This window comes from Morus notabilis, unplaced genomic scaffold (genome assembly GCF_000414095.1).
Source record: "Morus notabilis unplaced genomic scaffold, ASM41409v2 Scaffold729, whole genome shotgun sequence".
Classification (NCBI taxonomy): domain Eukaryota; kingdom Viridiplantae; phylum Streptophyta; class Magnoliopsida; order Rosales; family Moraceae; genus Morus; species Morus notabilis.
Window position 1 is genome coordinate 130,100 of NW_010356787.1, and position 17,910 is coordinate 148,009.

General features: G+C 35.8%; 2 protein-coding genes across 2 annotated transcripts in view; both read left to right on the plus strand.

The window, feature by feature from the left end:
* Positions 1-1,227, plus strand: part of LOC21388954 (inositol oxygenase 2) — a 2,895-nt gene extending 1,668 nt beyond the window's left edge. Inside the window, exons 7-11 of the mRNA XM_010088602.2 lie at positions 20-142; positions 378-447; positions 540-618; positions 909-990; positions 1,101-1,227. Coding sequence (XP_010086904.1) covers positions 20-142; positions 378-447; positions 540-618; positions 909-990; positions 1,101-1,127 — 381 coding nt within the window. The 3' untranslated portion in view covers positions 1,128-1,227. The remainder of the gene's footprint in view (positions 1-19; positions 143-377; positions 448-539; positions 619-908; positions 991-1,100) is intronic.
* Positions 1,228-3,896: 2,669 nt separating this feature from the next.
* On the plus strand, positions 3,897-17,252 carry LOC21388955. Its single transcript, XM_024161505.1, is given in 21 exon segments — positions 3,897-4,986; positions 5,710-5,825; positions 6,715-6,923; positions 7,511-7,630; positions 9,577-9,705; positions 9,800-9,925; positions 10,448-10,503; positions 10,571-10,670; positions 10,776-10,893; positions 10,994-11,203; positions 11,546-11,876; positions 12,322-12,415; positions 12,941-13,040; positions 13,165-13,436; positions 13,567-13,694; positions 14,015-14,249; positions 15,256-15,444; positions 15,553-16,098; positions 16,212-16,454; positions 16,757-16,842; positions 16,996-17,252. Coding segments are annotated over 21 exon segments (4,383 nt in total). The 5' UTR covers positions 3,897-4,159; the 3' UTR covers positions 17,144-17,252.
* Positions 17,253-17,910: the final 658 nt, after the last annotated feature.

A 17,910-nucleotide genomic window follows, 5' to 3' on the forward strand; every position in this document is an offset into this window, starting at 1 on the left:
TTCCTGTTTTTTGTTACAGTATTTCAAGGAAAATCCAGATTGCAACAATCCTGCTTACAATACAAAGAATGGAGTTTACACTGAAGGGTGTGGACTAGACAATGTAGTGATATCATGGGGACATGATGACTACATGTATTTGGTACGTATTTTTTAGTTTCCTTATCCATCAGGACTTGACGTTTGGAAGGGGGATTCGTGCCATGATTCGAATCATGGTTCGTAGTTCGTTACAGTATTTTCTTTCACAAAAAACACACGTAAAATGAGAATTGTTCTTAATCATAATTTTGAATACATGAACCAAACGTCTAAAAACCTCTCGAAATTTGTAACAGACTGATCAAGTTAATTGGTGCTTTCATTCGATTCCACAGGTGGCCAAGGAAAATAGAACAACATTGCCTTCGGCTGCATTGTTCATTATCCGATACCATTCGTTCTACCGTAAGCATCATTATCTCTTCTCTGACTATGAATTTGTTATTGTTATGGTTAGTCTGAACACTACTAACATTATAGTCCATAATATTGCGCAGCTTTACATAGATCAGGAGCATATAAACATCTCATGAACAAGGAGGATGAAGAGAACTTGAAGTGGCTTAAGATATTCAAGTAAGCATAAGGCCCCGTTTATTTTACCGATTCGAGTTTAAAATTTGAGTTTTACTACAGTAAAAAGTTTTCAGAAACAGTCACATTTAACTTTTTTACTACAGTAAACAGCTCTCACATAAAATCACATATCAATTCGAATTAAAAACTCGAATCAGTGAATTAAACGGGCCCTAAATACATACCAAGTCACTAATAAGTTTTTTTTTTAACTTGAATTGTATTGTTATGTATATAGTTATGCTATAATGGATCAACCAAACTGAGTAAAAATGTACTTTTATGTGCAGCAAATATGACCTCTACAGCAAGAGCAAAGTTAGAGTAGATGTAGAGAAGGTCAAGCCTTACTATTTGTCCCTAATTGAAAAGGTGAGAAACGTTTTTTTTTTCCCTCATTTTTTTTGGTATATGGGTATTTCATGAATTTACACTTTTTTTGTTTTTTTTGTTTTTTCTAAATACAATGACTTTTGGTGCAGTATTTCCCAGCAAAGCTCAAATGGTAAAACACAAGCCTGGAGAGTGGAGAGGATTTTCACCATACTTGATTTGAAGATAATTGATCCTTCGACTTTGATTCAAGCCTTTCATTTGCTTACTGATACACAAAAATCAAATTGTTTTTTTTTTTTTTTTTTTTACCCTTTAAATGTATGCTTTTGTCACAGAAATGTATTCTTCCATTCAGAAATTCCACTATGTCCAAATTTCTTTGGGCTATCGACAAGTTTTTCCTAATTTAGAAATTCCACTATGTCCAAATTTCTTTGGGCTATCGACAAGTTTTTCCTTTTGTAATTTATGTGTTTGAAGTGTAATTAGAAGTCTTTCTAGCCAAAACAAAAAAAAAAGACTTCAAAAAGTTCAAAATATTACAAAAAAATAAAATTATGCTGTCGATTTTTTTTTATTTTAAATGACTGCCGATTTTTCGATGACATTGAAACAATCAATAAAATGAAAGTCCATGCTCCTTACTCGGTTTCCATTGAAAACGACAACAATACTAAACTAAGCCAATAAAGCCATTCAGTAGTTCTGAAATAGTAGCCCAAGTGGTCAAGTATAATTCAGATTTTGAGAGTTCCAATGACAAGTAACGTTACCTTCTCCATGATCCAATGCAGTTTTTTTTTTAATTTTCAAAAATGCCATTAATAAATTAACATTATTTTATTTCTACCTTATTGTTAAATTTATCTTATATAATTAATAATTTTTAAGTTATTTTTATAATATGTAGGTTATCTTTTCATAATATGCTTTTCGTAATCTGTATGTTATATGTTTATATCTTACAAGTTATTTTTTATAGTGCATTAAAATTTTATATAATGACATAAATAATAGAGTTAAAAAAAATAATAATTAAACTTAAAATTTTCTCATTCTTTTTTCTTTCGTATATAAAAAAAAAAACAATAACAATAATTTGGGTCCCCCATTTACTTTTGGGCCGAGGGTCCACAACCCAAAAACCAAGCCCATACTTTAAAAATAGGTACAAGTATTGCCATTTCCTCCCACCTGCACCAATTAAGTTATTAAACGAAAAGCTAAAAAGATAAAATAGAAATAGTAGAAAATAAACCAATATGAAAAGTTTAAAAAAGTATATAGGTCATAATTTGTTAAGTTATGGTTTATAACTAGATAAATTATGGACAAACTTATCAAATTATGGTTCATAGTGAGACAAGTTATGGATAAAAATCGTAAATTATGGACAATAACTTGTCAAGTTATGGTTCATAACCGGACAAGTTATTGACGAAAACAGTAATTTGACCTATTTATTAACTTATGTAAACTATTGGTCTATTAATTTTAATTCATTTCAAGTCTTGACCTATTTCCATTTTTCTCTCAAATATAAGGCATGATAAATATTCTTTAAAAGTTAATGAGTCATGATTTTTATCTTAAATTCTTAAATCATAAATTTTTTAATTAAATAATTATATTAATAAAAGAGTATTTATCAAAAATAAAAGATTAATAAAGGTTTAAATTCTGCACTCGAGTATAAATTCTTTATTTTTTCAAAACTATCAAAGTATATTAGTTTTGTGAAAGGCTTTGGAGTTTCATCTTCCGTAGTAAGTTTGATAATGTGGTGAAGTGGACTCCTCATATACTCCTCATATTGAGTCTCGCTGATTTAAGTTTAGAATTTGAGTTGAGATGTGATTGTATGTAAGAGCTTTTTACTGTAGTAAAAAAGTTAGATGTGATTGTTTATGAGAACTTTTTTCCGTAACAAAACTCAAATTCTAAATTCGAATCAGCGAAACAAACGAGGCTCTTTACTCTATTATCACATTATGTCATGTAATTGTACGGTGATGTAAGTTTGATAAGGAAAAAAAAAAGTCTACATCTAATTTATCATTATCATTATCTTCCTCTACTAAACTACACGAAAAAAAAAACGACAAACTTTGTTGTTGCAATGATATTGGCTCTCTGTTTTTTTTTAATATTTAGATTACCCCATTGTTCCATACTTTCAAAACTCCTTTGGCAATAACAACTTTTAAACATTTTCCTTTTCTTGTCCGGATTCGAATTCCAAATAAAAATTTAAAAAATAATCAAATATTATATGTCCATTGGGGAGAAAATGATTTTTTATTTATTTATAGATACGAGACATAACTTGTAATGATGTTTTTATCATTTATTAAGGAGAAAATTTCAAATCTAACCACTGTTTTCTCTAATTCTATTATTTATGCCACAATACACAATTTTAATGTTATTATAAAAAATAATATGCAAATTATAAAAAATAACCAGCATATTACACAAAAAATATATTAAGAAAATATAACTTACAAGTTATTAGTAAACAAATTTACAAAAATAGTAGAAATAAAACAGTGTTATTTTAATAATAGCATTTTTAATTTTCTCTCTATTAACTCTTATCATTTATTAACCACTCAAAATCAGTTACAAAATCGCAACCACTCACATAAAAAATGTTACCTCTAGAATGATATTATCTCAATACTCATATATTTAACGGATTGATAGTATTGTTAAATTAAAAACAGATGCTAACATCAAGTTTAAAAATTATTATTTATGTCATCATCAGCATTATTATTATTTTTTAAAGGAGAAATAGAGTCAATTTCAAAGCAGTGTGGTGATTGGGCCTTAATTCAGACCATAATAGTTTCGGCCCAATAACGTTCTTCCCCAGCTTTCTGTTTCTTCTTCCTTCCCTCTCTGCTATTTTTCCGCTTCACGCCACGGTCACATTTGATTTGATAAAGTTCACTCACCAGTCACCACCATTTCCATTATTCTCTTTCACGAAGATTCATCCGTTATCCAATGGAATTCCCAAAGCCAAGAATTGGATTATTTTCTTCATATTTTCTCGCTTGAATTTCTCATTCGAAGTTTCAAATCTCTAATCGAAAGAATCTTCATTGGATTGGAAGTTTTTCTTTCTTCTTTTTCTTTTTTTATTGAACCCTAGATTGAATTCAAGAACTGAATTTGTGATGAGTTTCAGCTTTCTGGAATGGCCGCTCAAGTTCTCGCCTTGTGCATTCTCAAAATGTTGGCGGTTTTAGCTGCGATCTCTTCTCTAGGCGTAGCCGATTTCAGCGACGACGAGTTCTCGATTGCCGGCTTCGAATTCGACGCGCTCCGAGGAGATTACACGCCTCCGGCGCCGCCGCCGCCGTCTCCGCCGCCTCACCCGCCGTCGGTGTCCTGCGACGACGGCCTCGGAGGAATTGGCTCGCTCGACACGTTGTGCGAGCTCAATTCGAGTCTGAGCTTCGAGGACGATGTGTATATAGAGGGAAATGGAAGTTTGTACATTCTTCCCAGCGTTACTTTGAGCTGTCCGTTGTTAGGTTGCTCAATTTTGATAAACGTCAGCGGAGATTTTAGTTTGGGTAGGAATTCGACGATCATCGCCGGTTTGGTCTTTTTGAGCGCTAGGGCTGCGAATTTCTCGGATGGATCGTTGATTAACGCCACCGGATTGGCCGGTGAGCCGCCGGCGGAGACGAGTGGCACGCCGAGCGGTCTCCAGGGCGGCGGTGGAGGCCATGGCGGGAGAGGCGCGAGCTGTGTGACGGACAACACGAAGCTTCCGGATGACGTTTGGGGTGGCGATGCGTATTCGTGGTTGTCGTTGGACAAGCCTGCAAGTTATGGGAGTAGGGGAGGTTCGACGAGCAAAGAGGTGGAGTATGGCGGGGAAGGTGGCGGGAGGATTTGGGTGGAGGTGGACGGAACGGTTGATGTCTGTGGGAGTGTTCTAGCGGACGGTGGCTACGGCGGTCTCAAGGGTGGTGGAGGGTCTGGAGGCAGCATATACATCAAAGCTCATAGAATGTAATTGCTAATTATCTCTCCTATTGTTGTTTGTTTAACTTAATAATGGTGTCCTACTAATGATTAATCAAAATAATTTGTCATTGATTATGATGGTCTTCAATTGGTGTTGTTGCCTGTTGGATTGGTTATCACCTTACCCTTTTTGATTATTTGGTGTGCTCTAACTATGGTTGGTGCCTATTTGCTGATTTTTGCTGCTCTGAGGTCCCCACGTTAGCCGGGCCAACTCTGAGTAGTAATACTTTGTTAACTTTATTGCTGATATGTGGTTTGGGAAGTCTATGATTCATATTATGGATCGTAAGTTTAGTGTGGGTGCGGATTTGGAGTATAGAACGAGAGGATGTAATGTACAAGTGTGTTTGATTCATCTCGGCTAGTTAAAAGATTGGGAGAAGTAAAATTTATAGACTTAATGGGAATATAGAGAGCTGTAATTGATACGGTTGATTCTCAATCTAAAAGTTGTATTCGGAATTGCAATAGTTTATAGATTTCTTTGATAGTTTGTTCATGTGAAGAAATTTGATGAAAGGAGTGTTATCTTGATTCCTTGAAGTTAGGGCTCTATGTGTCGATTGGAAGTCCAAATAGAATGATGGGAAATTATGGGAGATAATAACATGGCTTTAAATTGGATGGACTTGTGTGATTTAAATTATTACTCTTCATGGTTATCTTTGAAAGTTATGCAAAGTTTTTAATTCTCGTGGAGGACAGGACTGGAAGTGGCAGGATAAGTGCAGCAGGGGGAGATGGATTTGCTGGAGGTGGGGGCGGAAGAGTTTCCATCAATGTTTTCAGCAGGCATGACAATACACAATTCTTTGTACATGGTAAGACTAACGTTTTTATGTTTTAAAGAATCTTATTCTTTATCTGCTAGCTAAATTTGCCTTCAGTGATGGTGGAAAATTTGTATTTGAAAAAACTTTTGCCACTCCATTGGTGCAATTCCCCTGCTATGCTAGTTGGCTAGTTGCATGGTCACATTTGTCAAAAAAAAAAGAAAAAAAAAACAGTTTTTTTAAGCCGAAATCATCACGCGTTGGGGAAATTGGGATTTTTTGGGCAGTCCCTAGTAGCGTTGTGGAGGTTTTTGGCTGTGACTTTTTGTTTGGAGGGAACAATATTACAAGGAGGCTGTGGAATGTTGTTGCCTTATTGTCACGCGGGCTTTGTGGCTAGAAAGGAACAGCCGAATTTTTTGGGACGTACAAGGAAATAGTTGTGAAGTTTTGGGATAGAGTTAAATACTGGCTTGCATTATGGATTTCAGATGCCGTACACTTGAGTGGCAAAGGAAAGCGAGATCGTACCTGTTTTTCCAGGCCTGTTCGGACATACGGTTCCCGTGGAAGATCAAGTTGGTGAGCTGTGTGATGGGAAACCTTCCTGCACGGTTCGGAGAGCACTGAATTCAAGTAGTAATGACAGATCACAGCTATATTCTTATATTTACCACCTGCTCATATACTGGCTTGCGTTATGGATTTTTCAAACTAAAGGCTTCACTTGTTTTCATTTTCAGATTTGTTAAGGGGCTGGGATGTTATATAGTTATATTGCGTTGAGTAGGGGTCTATGATTACTGTGTAAGGGCCCGGGTTTTGTTTCATGTTTTCATGTTTATTTTTGTAAACTCAACTCCTTGTATATTGCGTTGAGTAGGGGTCTATAATATAAAAACATTATTGTCATATTTGTTCTGTTTTTTTTTTTTAGGGGGACGGAGTTTAGGCTGCACTGAAAACTCAGGTGCTGCTGGGACATATTATGATGCTGTACCTCGAAGCCTTACTGTCAGCAATCACAACATGTCCACACAGACTGACACACTTATGTGGGAATTTCCTAAGCAGCCACTTTGGACTAATGTTTATATTCGAGATCATGCGAAGGCTTTGGTTCCTCTGTACTGGAGCCGTGTTCAGGTTGTTCAAAAGCTGAAATCTTTGTGCTCTGGCTTGACTGTATTTTTTGTTTACAAGATCTTTTTTTGCTAGTTGGAATCGTAATTATTCTTTTGCATTATCTTTCCTTTTATGGGTATTTTGTTCGGTTTTGTTCTTGCTTCCCTTATATTATTCATGGTCTCTATCTGTATTGGTATTTGTTTGTGTTAAATGGTAAGCCAGTCATTCTGTTATAAACTTGGTGGTTCAATTGAAGCCTGGCAGTTTGAGTTGGTTGCGAAAATTCACTACGTAACAAGAAATTAGGATTAAAGTACTCCACGGTCGGTTAAATATTCCAAGATGCTGATAAGACTTTCTAAACTTTTTAACTAATAGTTCTAACCATCATGAGGCTACCTGCAGCTCTAACAATTTTTTTATGTGAAGATAAGTCTTTTAATATATTACTACAAAAAGAACTTGGGAGGGTTAGGTTAGACATTTTAAAGTCAGACAATATAATATCCATACTTCAGAGCTATTTTTTTTTTTTAGTTTTGATAAAATCTTGTTCTTATATTATGGTTTGTGTTTAGGATTTAAATTATTAATTCATTTTACAGGTACAAGGACAAATTCACTTGTCATGTGGTGCAACTTTGAGTTTCGGGCTTGCACATTATTCTTCGTCGGAGTTTGAGTTAATGGCAGAAGAGCTTTTGATGAGTGACTCCGTTGTTAAGGCAAGTGGTTGGGCTTTGCGTATTTCGTTTTTGCTCTCTCTCTCTCTCTCTCTCTGAATAGTCTATCTACCTCTTGGTGGAGCCTGCTTTTTATCTATTTGTTGCATAGATAACCTGTCAGGATATTTTTAGGAACCCATTAGGTAGAACTCACCCTTGCAAAACTGGCTTGCAAGGGGAGGGGATCCAAGGGCTTATAGACCAACTAATCATCTTATAGTTATTCCAAGAAATTATAATTTTTTGGTTGAGCTAGGAGCCTAAGCTTTAATAGATTGGTGTTTAGTCCATTAATGCACACTTTGAGATCCGCTCCCCCGCCCTTCCCCCAATTCCTTAAATTATCTTGTTGCAGTTGGAACTGCGCCTATGCGTTTGTATAGCCGGTCCCAAGCCGGGGATTAAGGCTTGTTGTTGTTGTTGTTGTTGTTGTATCTTGTTGCAGTTGGCTGTCTGAAAGACTACGTTTCAGATAACTCGAGTATCCTAAAGCTGTTATTTTAGCACTCGTCTTTCTTATATTAATAATTAGCCCCTATTATTTTGTTTTAGGACAATGCTACCGTGAATTTTTCGGCGCGTTTGGAACTCGTTTCAAAATGATTTTGTTTTTTGTATGAAAATGAAAATGAAAACGTTTTCAATCTCAGGCAGAAATTATTTTTGAAAATGCGTTTGGTAGTTTTATCAAGAGATTGTTTTCAGTGTAAAAAAAACCCATTAATGTCTCTCTTTCTCTCTCTTTGCTCCAGAGAGGAGAAAATGAAAACAAAAAATGAAAAACGATTAAAAGTCGTTTTTCATTTCTCTCTCATTTTACACTAAACCAAAAAATCGTTTTCATTTCCCTTTTTTGTCTTTATTGCGCCAAATGCTGTTTTGAAAACGTTTTCATTTTTTCTTTCTCGAAAAACGTGAAAAACAAAAAGGGGATCAATTCCAAACATGGCCAAAGCATTCTCAGTCTAGAAACCACCAAGCTCACCTTGCTACGAAAGTGTGTGATAGGATTAGTAAATGTTCTGACTTCCCCAAATTTTAAATCTCGTTGCATATTTCATATCTTATACTTTGCAATTTGCCACAAGGGTTTTATATCTTTTTTGTTTTGTTTTTTTTTTTAAAGTTCTGCAAATAACCTACCCTTAATTTCTACATTAGTTGCTTTAGACTACAGTAATTTTTTTCACCTCTTGCTATGATGATATGATCTCTTACTTTTTTCTTTTTCTTTTTGCCTCCTTTAAGTGGTGTTATTCTTAATTGTTTTCTAATTAGATGATGTAGGACCAAGATAGATTAAAGAAAGAGAGAAAGATTAGAGAAATAGAATCAGATTTGAGAAGAAGAGAGAAAAAATAGAGAGGAAACTTGTATATTAAACAATAATCATCAAGGCGCCAAGTGAAATATAGTTACTAGCTTTATTTTTAGATGCATAAAAAACCCAATAACATGATAAGCATAACCAAATAAAATAACTGAAGGTTTTGAAGGGAAAAACTTCCTTTTTTCCTTATTATTATTAGTGTAACGTAAACCTAATTTATAGGATACCAAGTACCCTTGACAACTCATAGAAATTCAAATAAGCTCTTATCTTATCTAAATCTATCTAGATCCGGTGTTTATCTAGAAAAACCGGAATTCCCTATCTCCTAGGATCCTAATCCCAAACTAAGGGATTTGGCTCTTTAATTCAAAAACTGAAAAGATAAAATCTTCTAATTTCCTACAATAACTTATATAAAATCATCCTGATAGATAAATACATATTTACAATTCCTAATTATTTATATCTTGTTCCTTATCACACGGTTCTCTCTTTTGCATTTGCAACAGTTTCATCCATTTTTGTTTACTTTTCTTCATTTATTAGATGCTTACCTGTTATTGCCATTTGAGATTTTGATTATAGTTATGCTACTACTCTATAATAAATTCAGATATTTGGAGCTCTTCGCATGTCTGTAAAAATATACTTGATGTGGAAGTCCAAAATGCTTATAGATGGTGGTAGTGATGCAATTGTTGCAACGTCCTTTCTTGAAGCGAGCAATATAGTGGTTCTCAAAGTATGTCCTCTTCCACGTATTACTCAGTAACAACGAGGTCTTCATTAATCTTGTTTTCATGTCTGACATTCATGTTTCTGGATTTGATTATCAGGAATCGTCTGTGATACAGTCTACCACTAATTTAGGAGTTCATGGACAAGGTTTCTTGAATTTATCTGGACCAGGGAATTTGATTGAAGCGCAACGCCTGGTTCTTTCACTATTTTTTAGTATCAATGTAAGCTGAGAGCTCATCATTTAATTTTGCATCTTTTAATAAAAAATGTTAACTCAGGAACTTTATGTGCAACTTTTTTTTTCCCCATATGTTACCGAATACTCCCTATTAGAGCACTATGGGTGTTATTTTTTCTTGCTTCATAAGACTGTACTTTTTGACGGATGATTGCCTTTACATGTGTCTCATTACTGTTGAAGAATCACTGTTGAGCTGACAATAAAAGCGTTTAATGCTATATATTATGCTGTGTGAAATTTACTACTTGAGAAATTGAAAGCATTGAAGTATATACTGTGTACTCCATTTAATTAAGGCTGGATCACTTGCTAGAAGATTGTACAGACCTCTATCTGAATCAGTCTTTATCTTAAGCATACGTTGTTGAAGACATCTTTAACTATATAATCTACACGGGTGCTACTCACACACACACATTCAAACATACATTGCTTCAATGAGATTTTATCTTTTTGCACTACTAGACAGGCATATGCTGAATCTTCTCCTTGTAATGTGAAGGTTGGTCTTGGATCTTTTCTTCGAGGTCCGTTGGAGAGTGCTAATAGCAATTATATGTAAGTTAAAATCAATTAGTTTTTGTACTTCCATATCTTTGCTGGAATGTAACTTTGGGAATTGTAGGACGCCACGGCTCTACTGCCATCTCCCAGATTGTCCTGTTGAATTAATTCATCCACCTGAAGACTGTAATGTGAACTCTACGTTAGCCTTTACTATTCAGGTCTGCCATCTATCCGGGGAAAACTTACTTATTTCGGTGAGGTTGGTTCACAATTCTTTGCCCTTTGTGTTCCTAACAATTTGTTGGGGGTGTTTGCTGCTCCAGATTTGCCGAGTGGAAGTTGTTGCTGTTGAAGGTACCATAACAGGATCTGTTATTCATTTCCACTTGGTTAGAGCAATGATCATCCCTTCGTCTGGATTGATTAGTGCATCTGGGCTGGGTATGGCTTCTGCTGCATCTTTGTTAGAGAATTTTTACATGTTAAGGAATTTGCAAAGTTTATAAGGATTTGTATTGCAACCCATCTGGACTATCTTCAGGTTGCTATGGCGGAGTAGGCAGAGGGAAAATGTTTGAAAATGGTCTTGCTGGTGGTGGTGGGCATGGTGGAAAAGGCGGAGATGGATATTATAATGGAAAATTCATTGACGGTGGTATTATGTATGGAGATGCTGGTTTACCTTGTGAACTTGGTAGCGGTAGTGGAAATAATAGTCTTGCTGGTGCAACTGCAGGTGGTGGTATTATTGGTAAGTTTTCAATATGTTGAATTTTTGGTTTTTACTTGTCCATTTTAAACATAAAACTGATGCATTTAGCTATTTGGTCCATTGTTTTGAACTTGTGTTGCTTATCATTTTAATCCTCTTTTTGTTGAGATTTGAACACTGTCTTTTCTCATCATTTCTACTGATCCTGCATTTACTGAGAGGGAGGACGACTTAATCATGTAGCCACTGGTAGTTTTGTGTTCTTGTGATGCTATTTAGCCTTAATATGTCGATTTCATTATTCTTTTACTAAATTATATCCTTTTCTTCTTCTTCTGATGAGTGGCAATTATACAATACGATCTCCTTTTTCTTGGATAGTGATCGGTTCATTGGAGCATTCATTGTCAAGTTTGTCTATCGAGGGTTCACTTAAGGCTGATGGGGAAAGCTTTGGAGAAGATTTGACGAAGCAAAATCATAGGTCCATCTCGAAAATAGGACCTGGAGGTGGGTCTGGTGGGACAATTCTTTTATTTGTCAATACCCTGGCACTTGGTAATTCTTCTACCATTTCAACTGTTGGAGGACATGGCAGTCCCAATGGTGGCGGTGGTGGAGGTGGCGGAAGGGTTCACTTTCACTGGTCAGAAATTCCCATCGGAGATGCATATTTGCCAATTGCAAGGGTAAAAGGAAGCATTCTTACTGGGTACACTCCTTTTCTTGTGAATGATTTCGTTGTCTGTTATTTCATGAAGGTTTGCACAATCTGTTAAGTAGTGTCATTTGCTGAATTTTCCCACCATTTTATGGGAGTAAATTGCTTAATTAAAAATGTTATGAAGAACTTGAAGATCTGGACTGCTTGTAATTTCTAATGGCATGTTCTAAGCCATTGGAATTTTTATTTTATACATTGGAAGAATCCGTTTTGTTAAGCAGTCAACCCTAGCATTTGTTACATAACATTCAGGACCTGATATTTCATGAATTACTTCTCATGAAGGGGAAGACCAGGCATTTCTGTATTTCATAAACCAAATCTTTCTTTTGACCCCGTTATTAGTAAAATTATTATTTTGTTCACTCTTTTTTTTTTTTTTTTGGGGTAAGAAATCAGTTTGTTTAAGCTTTCTTTCTGCTCTCCATGGCAGTGGTGGATATGGTAGAGGTCATGGTCGTGCTGGGCAAAATGGGACAGTTACTGGAAAGGCCTGTCCCGAAGGGCTTTACGGTATCTTCTGTGAGGTAGCGTTGGAATTAATCATATCCGATATTGTCTTATTGAGTCACTGAATACCTGAATCGAAAAATATTGATTATGGCATATTTTCAGAAATGTAGTTGCGATCAATTTTCTGTGGTCAATTGCATAATCAAAAAGTTCTTTTCTGATTTCCTTCTTTGATTATGTTAAATTGAAAGGATGTTATTGGGAGTTAATTTCTCTGTTAGCTTATGTTTAGTTTTCTTTTTGTTTTTTCTGTTTTGCTTCTTTGTCTTTTTCTTTGGAGGATTTCTCATCCTCTTCCTTTGTATTTGATTCTCTTCTTAATCAATTTCCCCCCCCCCCTCCCCCCATTTTTAGTCATCCTCCTCCAAGATATACCTAATGATCAACTATTTTATTTATAGACTTTGGATCTGTATCTTTGGTCCTTTTTATTTTTAAATTTTTTCTCTAAAATTTTTATTGGCTATCAAGTTGAGGATTTTTTATCTTTTTATTTTGGAAAGCTTTTTTCTTTAACCTCTGAACTAATTGCACTGCAGGAATACACCTATAAGAATGTCAGCGGATCTGATAGAGCCCTTTGTTTCGATTGCCCATTTTATGAGCTTCCCAACCGTGCTATGTATGTTACTGTTCGAGGTATTCCTGCTCCTAAGTTTTATCTTCTCTTCCCAGAAAGATGGCTCTATCCTTGCTGCATGCTTTATTTAAAATGTTCCTAGTTGATACCTACTACATCCTGAAGATTTTTTCTTTTGAACAGGTGGTGTTACTGAAACTCCTTGTCCGTATAAGTGCATTTCTGACAGATATCGCATGCCAAACTGTTATACAGCACTTGAAGAGTTGGTATATACTTTTGGTGGCCCATGGTGGTTTGGTTTTATTCTGTTAGGTATCCTCATCCTATTAGCTCTAGTGCTTAGTGTTGCACGGACGAAGTATGTTGGTGTGGATGAGGTACCAACCCTTGTGCCTGCTCGACATTGCTCTCCAATAGATCATTCCTTCCCGTTCCTGGAATCATTAAATGAGGTTCACTTTTCATTTGTCTTTGTGCTATTTTTTGCTTGTTTATATAAAATAGTTTCTAAACGAATGCGAATGTCTTCCCTCTACCATATTGTCTAATATTGTTAAAAAAGCGAATCATTTTTTTTTTCAGGTTCTAGAAACAAATAGAAACGAGGAATCCCAAAATCACGTGCATAGAATGTATTTTATGGGGCCTAATACTTTCAGTGAACCTTGGTATCTGCCTCATTCTCCTCCGCACCAAATAAAAGAAATTGTGTAAGCCTTCTTTTACTTTATGGTCACATGTAGTGTTTGGTTTCTTCAGGGGAAGCTTTGACTTTATGAATTAGGTTCTAGTTTCATGCGTTGCAGAAGGTCATGTGAACGAAAGTTGAGGACCTATTTGGTTTAGGTTTTCAAACCCCTCAAAAGAAATACTGCTAAAACTCGTTTGGCAGCCAAATTTTGGAACTGCCAAAAATAAGTTTCAGAACCACCCCTAATTTAATAAACTCGTAAACATTTTTTCATTCTTTTTTATCATCCCCAAGTAGAGGGTAATTGTTCTAAAATCAAGTATTTACCTTATATGGCAGGTATGAAGATGCATTCATTAGATTTGTGGATGAGATTAATGGTTTAGCGGCTTACCAGTGGTGGGAAGGATCAATCTACAGCATTCTTTCAGTCCTTGCATATCCGCTTGCGTGGTTATGGCTACAGCGATGTCGGAAAAATAAATTGCAGCAGCTTCGCGAATATGTTCGATCAGAATATGATCACGCTTGCTTGCGTTCATGTCGTTCCCGTGCTCTCTATGAAGGACTTAAGGTTTATTTCTTCATAAAACACACGAAGAACATATTTCCGTGCAATCTTCATTACCTTTTTGACTTTTTTCCCCTTATTTTTTCTTCTGAAGCCTGAAGGCATTATCTTTTTACTTAAAATAGGTTTTTTGGGTTTTAGTGATTTGATTTTGGTTCTGGAGTATCTATAACTCATAAGATATGTGCAGATACTCACACTCTATGAGGATGTAAACCAGCACAAATATGCATGTGTGCATGACATGCATGTATAGGTGCATTCTTATATGCATGAGTTTGTTGCGTGGATGTCTGCAGCTTTCTCCAAGTATCTCATATGCAATTTTGATAGATGTTTTAAAAAACCGTCTTATCTTGGTCCCTGGTTTCCTTCGGGTGGATTCTCTTCAACTACGTTTTCAAGTTGAAGTACATTGGTTTGAGGGTGTTTATACAAGTGGAACTTTTATTACTGAAGCCAGTATATGAGTTCATTTTCTGTTTGGTGTTGGAACAGTAAAAGGAGTTTAAAATTATTCTGACCTGAGCTTGCCAGAACAGTTGTAGCAGTTATTTCTTTGCAAAATCTCTCATGGTTGCCTATAGCTGCCATATGTAGAAGCCTCCCAGAGATTTTGTTGCTATTTGGGAAAAATATTGGACGTGACTTGAAAAATTGTTTTATTAATTTCTTCAACACTTTCTCCTTTATGTTTTTGAGTTGGCAAACAAAAGAGTTTAAAATATTTTGATTTAATCCATTCTTTATGTTCTACTTCTCTAAGCATGACATTAGATCTTCTGAAGAACTCTAGATTATCTGGAGCAGGAAGTTATTTTTTCACTTCCTCTAATTTTAATTGTTGCTTAACCTGAGATTGGAAAATTTCCTCCCAAGTATAATATTGACAATTTTTCATGCATATGGGATGCGATGTGGTGTTGTTGGTAGAGGTTGACATTTTAATATCCTTGCACTCAATGTTAGATGGTTAACTTACAAAATAGTGTGATTTTTCATACTGCAGGTAGCTGCAACTTCTGATCTAATGCTTGCATATGTGGACTTTTTCCTTGGCGGAGATGAAAAAAGAGCTGATCTTCCTACACGTCTTCATCAACGTTTTCCAATGTCTATAGTTTTTGGTGGAGATGGAAGTTACATGGCTCCCTTTTTCCTCCATAGCGATAACATTCTTACTAGCCTCATGAGTCAGGTTTGCCACCTGTTAATCTTTTAAGGTCATAGTCTATGTTAATTTCTCTCTCGTGTTTGTCTTAGAATGAAGTTTCGTTGACTGTATATGGTTTCGTTGACTTTTCAGTCTATTCCACCTACAATATGGTATCGGCTTGTGGCTGGTCTAAATGCTCAACTGCGCTTAGTACGTCGTGGACACTTAAAAATCACTTTTAGTCATGTTGTCACCTGGCTTGGAACACATGCAAACCCTACCTTAAGGACATATGGTGTACACGTTGATCTTGCTTGGTTTCAATCTACAGCTTTTGGATATTGCCAGTTTGGACTTGTGGTCTGTGCTGCCCAGAATGAAAACATGCTACCATCACTAGAAAGTCCGAATATCTCACTGCTTACTGGGCAGGAATCATGGTAAAAATCTTCTCATGGTTTTCTTTCGTTGAGTTTTCTATTCTTGGGCTTACTCTTCTTTCTGCCATTCAGTATGCTAGGCCTTGATAGGGTTGATCAACTGGACCATATGAAAACCAGTGAACATCTAACAACACATAAAAGGTTATTCGGAGGGCTTTTACATTCCCAGAACTTACGAACGCTGAAAGAAAAGAAGACTATTTGTTATCCCCTTTCTTTCATAGTTTATAACACAAAACCTGTTGGACATCAGGTACTTAACAATCCGGGTAACTAAATGTACTAATCATTTCCCTAGGCTAAAAGGTCAGGTTATGGTTCTTGGACACTATTCTGACTATCTCCCTCTATTTTTTTTTTTCCCAGGATCTTGTTGGTTTGCTCATTTCTATTCTGCTGCTAGCAGATGTTAGCTTAGTCTCCCTCTCTTTTCTGCAACAGTATTCTATTTCTCTGCTCAACTTCTTTCTAGTGCTCTTTATATTTCCTCTTGGCCTTCTATTTCCCTTCCCTGCTGGAATCAGTGCTTTGTTTAGTCAAGGACCTAGACGATCAGCTGGTCTTGCACGTGTGTATGCTCTGTGGAATATCACATCCTTAATTAATGTTGTACGTTGTTCTCAACTCAAAGAGCTCTAGAATTCTCATAACTTACTGTAAATTATATAAATGTGCGTGCCAAGTACTTCGTTTTGTGGATAATTTGGTCGAGAAATTTGTCTGTAAGTACTTGCATTTCTAAAGTGGCTTGATGCTAAGTAATGCTGAAGTTGATGGGAAATCATGGCTAAGTAGGACTTCTTGCTGTTACTGGCATTCAAAGTTTATACTGTCAAATAAGCTCTTCTTGGAAATCTTGATGCTTTCCGACTGGTTTTGGCTATTAATCCAATGTTCTCTCTTTTCTGCAGGTAGTTGCTTTTCTATGTGGATTACTTCATTATAAAACCCACTCAAGTAAAAAGCACTCTGACTTTCCGTCCTGGAATTTTAGCATGTAAGTAGCCTTAAGCGTATCATTCATGGATTGGTCAGCTAACCATGTCCAAGCGTGATTGTGGTTCGAATACAATGCACCATTTGCATATGATTCTATTTGCTCCCAAAGTGTTTGAACTTATCTACGTTTGTGGTTTGATTGGGAATGCAGGGACGAAAGTGAATGGTGGGTGCTTCCTTCTGGATTGGCAGTATGTAAACTTATCCAAGCACAGCTTATCGACCGCCATGTAGCTAACCAGGAAATTCAGGACCCTTCTTTGTATAGCAATGACTCTGATGTGTTCTGGCAGTCATGAAAGCATTCATTGACGATGTACAGCCCCAAGTTAGTCATCCATTCTTTTGTTAAGTTTGTCCATATTATTCTTTCTTACTTGTGTTGAGAAAGCAGGTTAGTTATGGATACTACAGATAAAAAAGTCATTAAATCCTATTTAACTCCTGTTAAAGTTTGAGCCGGTTATACCTTGTATGTTAAGTAGCTTGTATACGATTAAAATTCCGAGTAATCTAAGAAAACTTCTATTTGAATGTGTTTTTTTTTTTGGGTATTTCCTTTTATTTTCTTAACCAACCTCCAAATTTTTTGTGAGGTTAGACAACTAACTAAATGGGATAATTTGGAGTTTTGTGGACAATCTTGGGTCTTTGGCGGCTATTACGCACTCACCTTTCAAGATGCAGCGATGCCATTTCATTTTTCCCCTTGAAACATACCAGAAACTGGTCCTTTTTGTATATATAATAGAAACGGGTCAAATTATTATGTTAATTGACGGCCTTATTTTTGTTGGAAATTTTAATTGAAAATTTTTCACTTTTTTTTTTTTTGGAATAGTACGCATTTACTTTACGATAGAAACAACTTGATACATTTACTTGTCAGAGGAAATGTAACACCTTTGCCATTGATTACCCATTGGTGCCAATGTAACGTAGAAGCGTCACCGGCCGACACGCAGTTGATTTGGTCAAGAAATAATGCTTTTCGATAAAGGTGGGTTGAAAATAAATGGTTTGAAATGAAATCTTTTATCTGTTAAGATTCAAAATCGTATTGAAA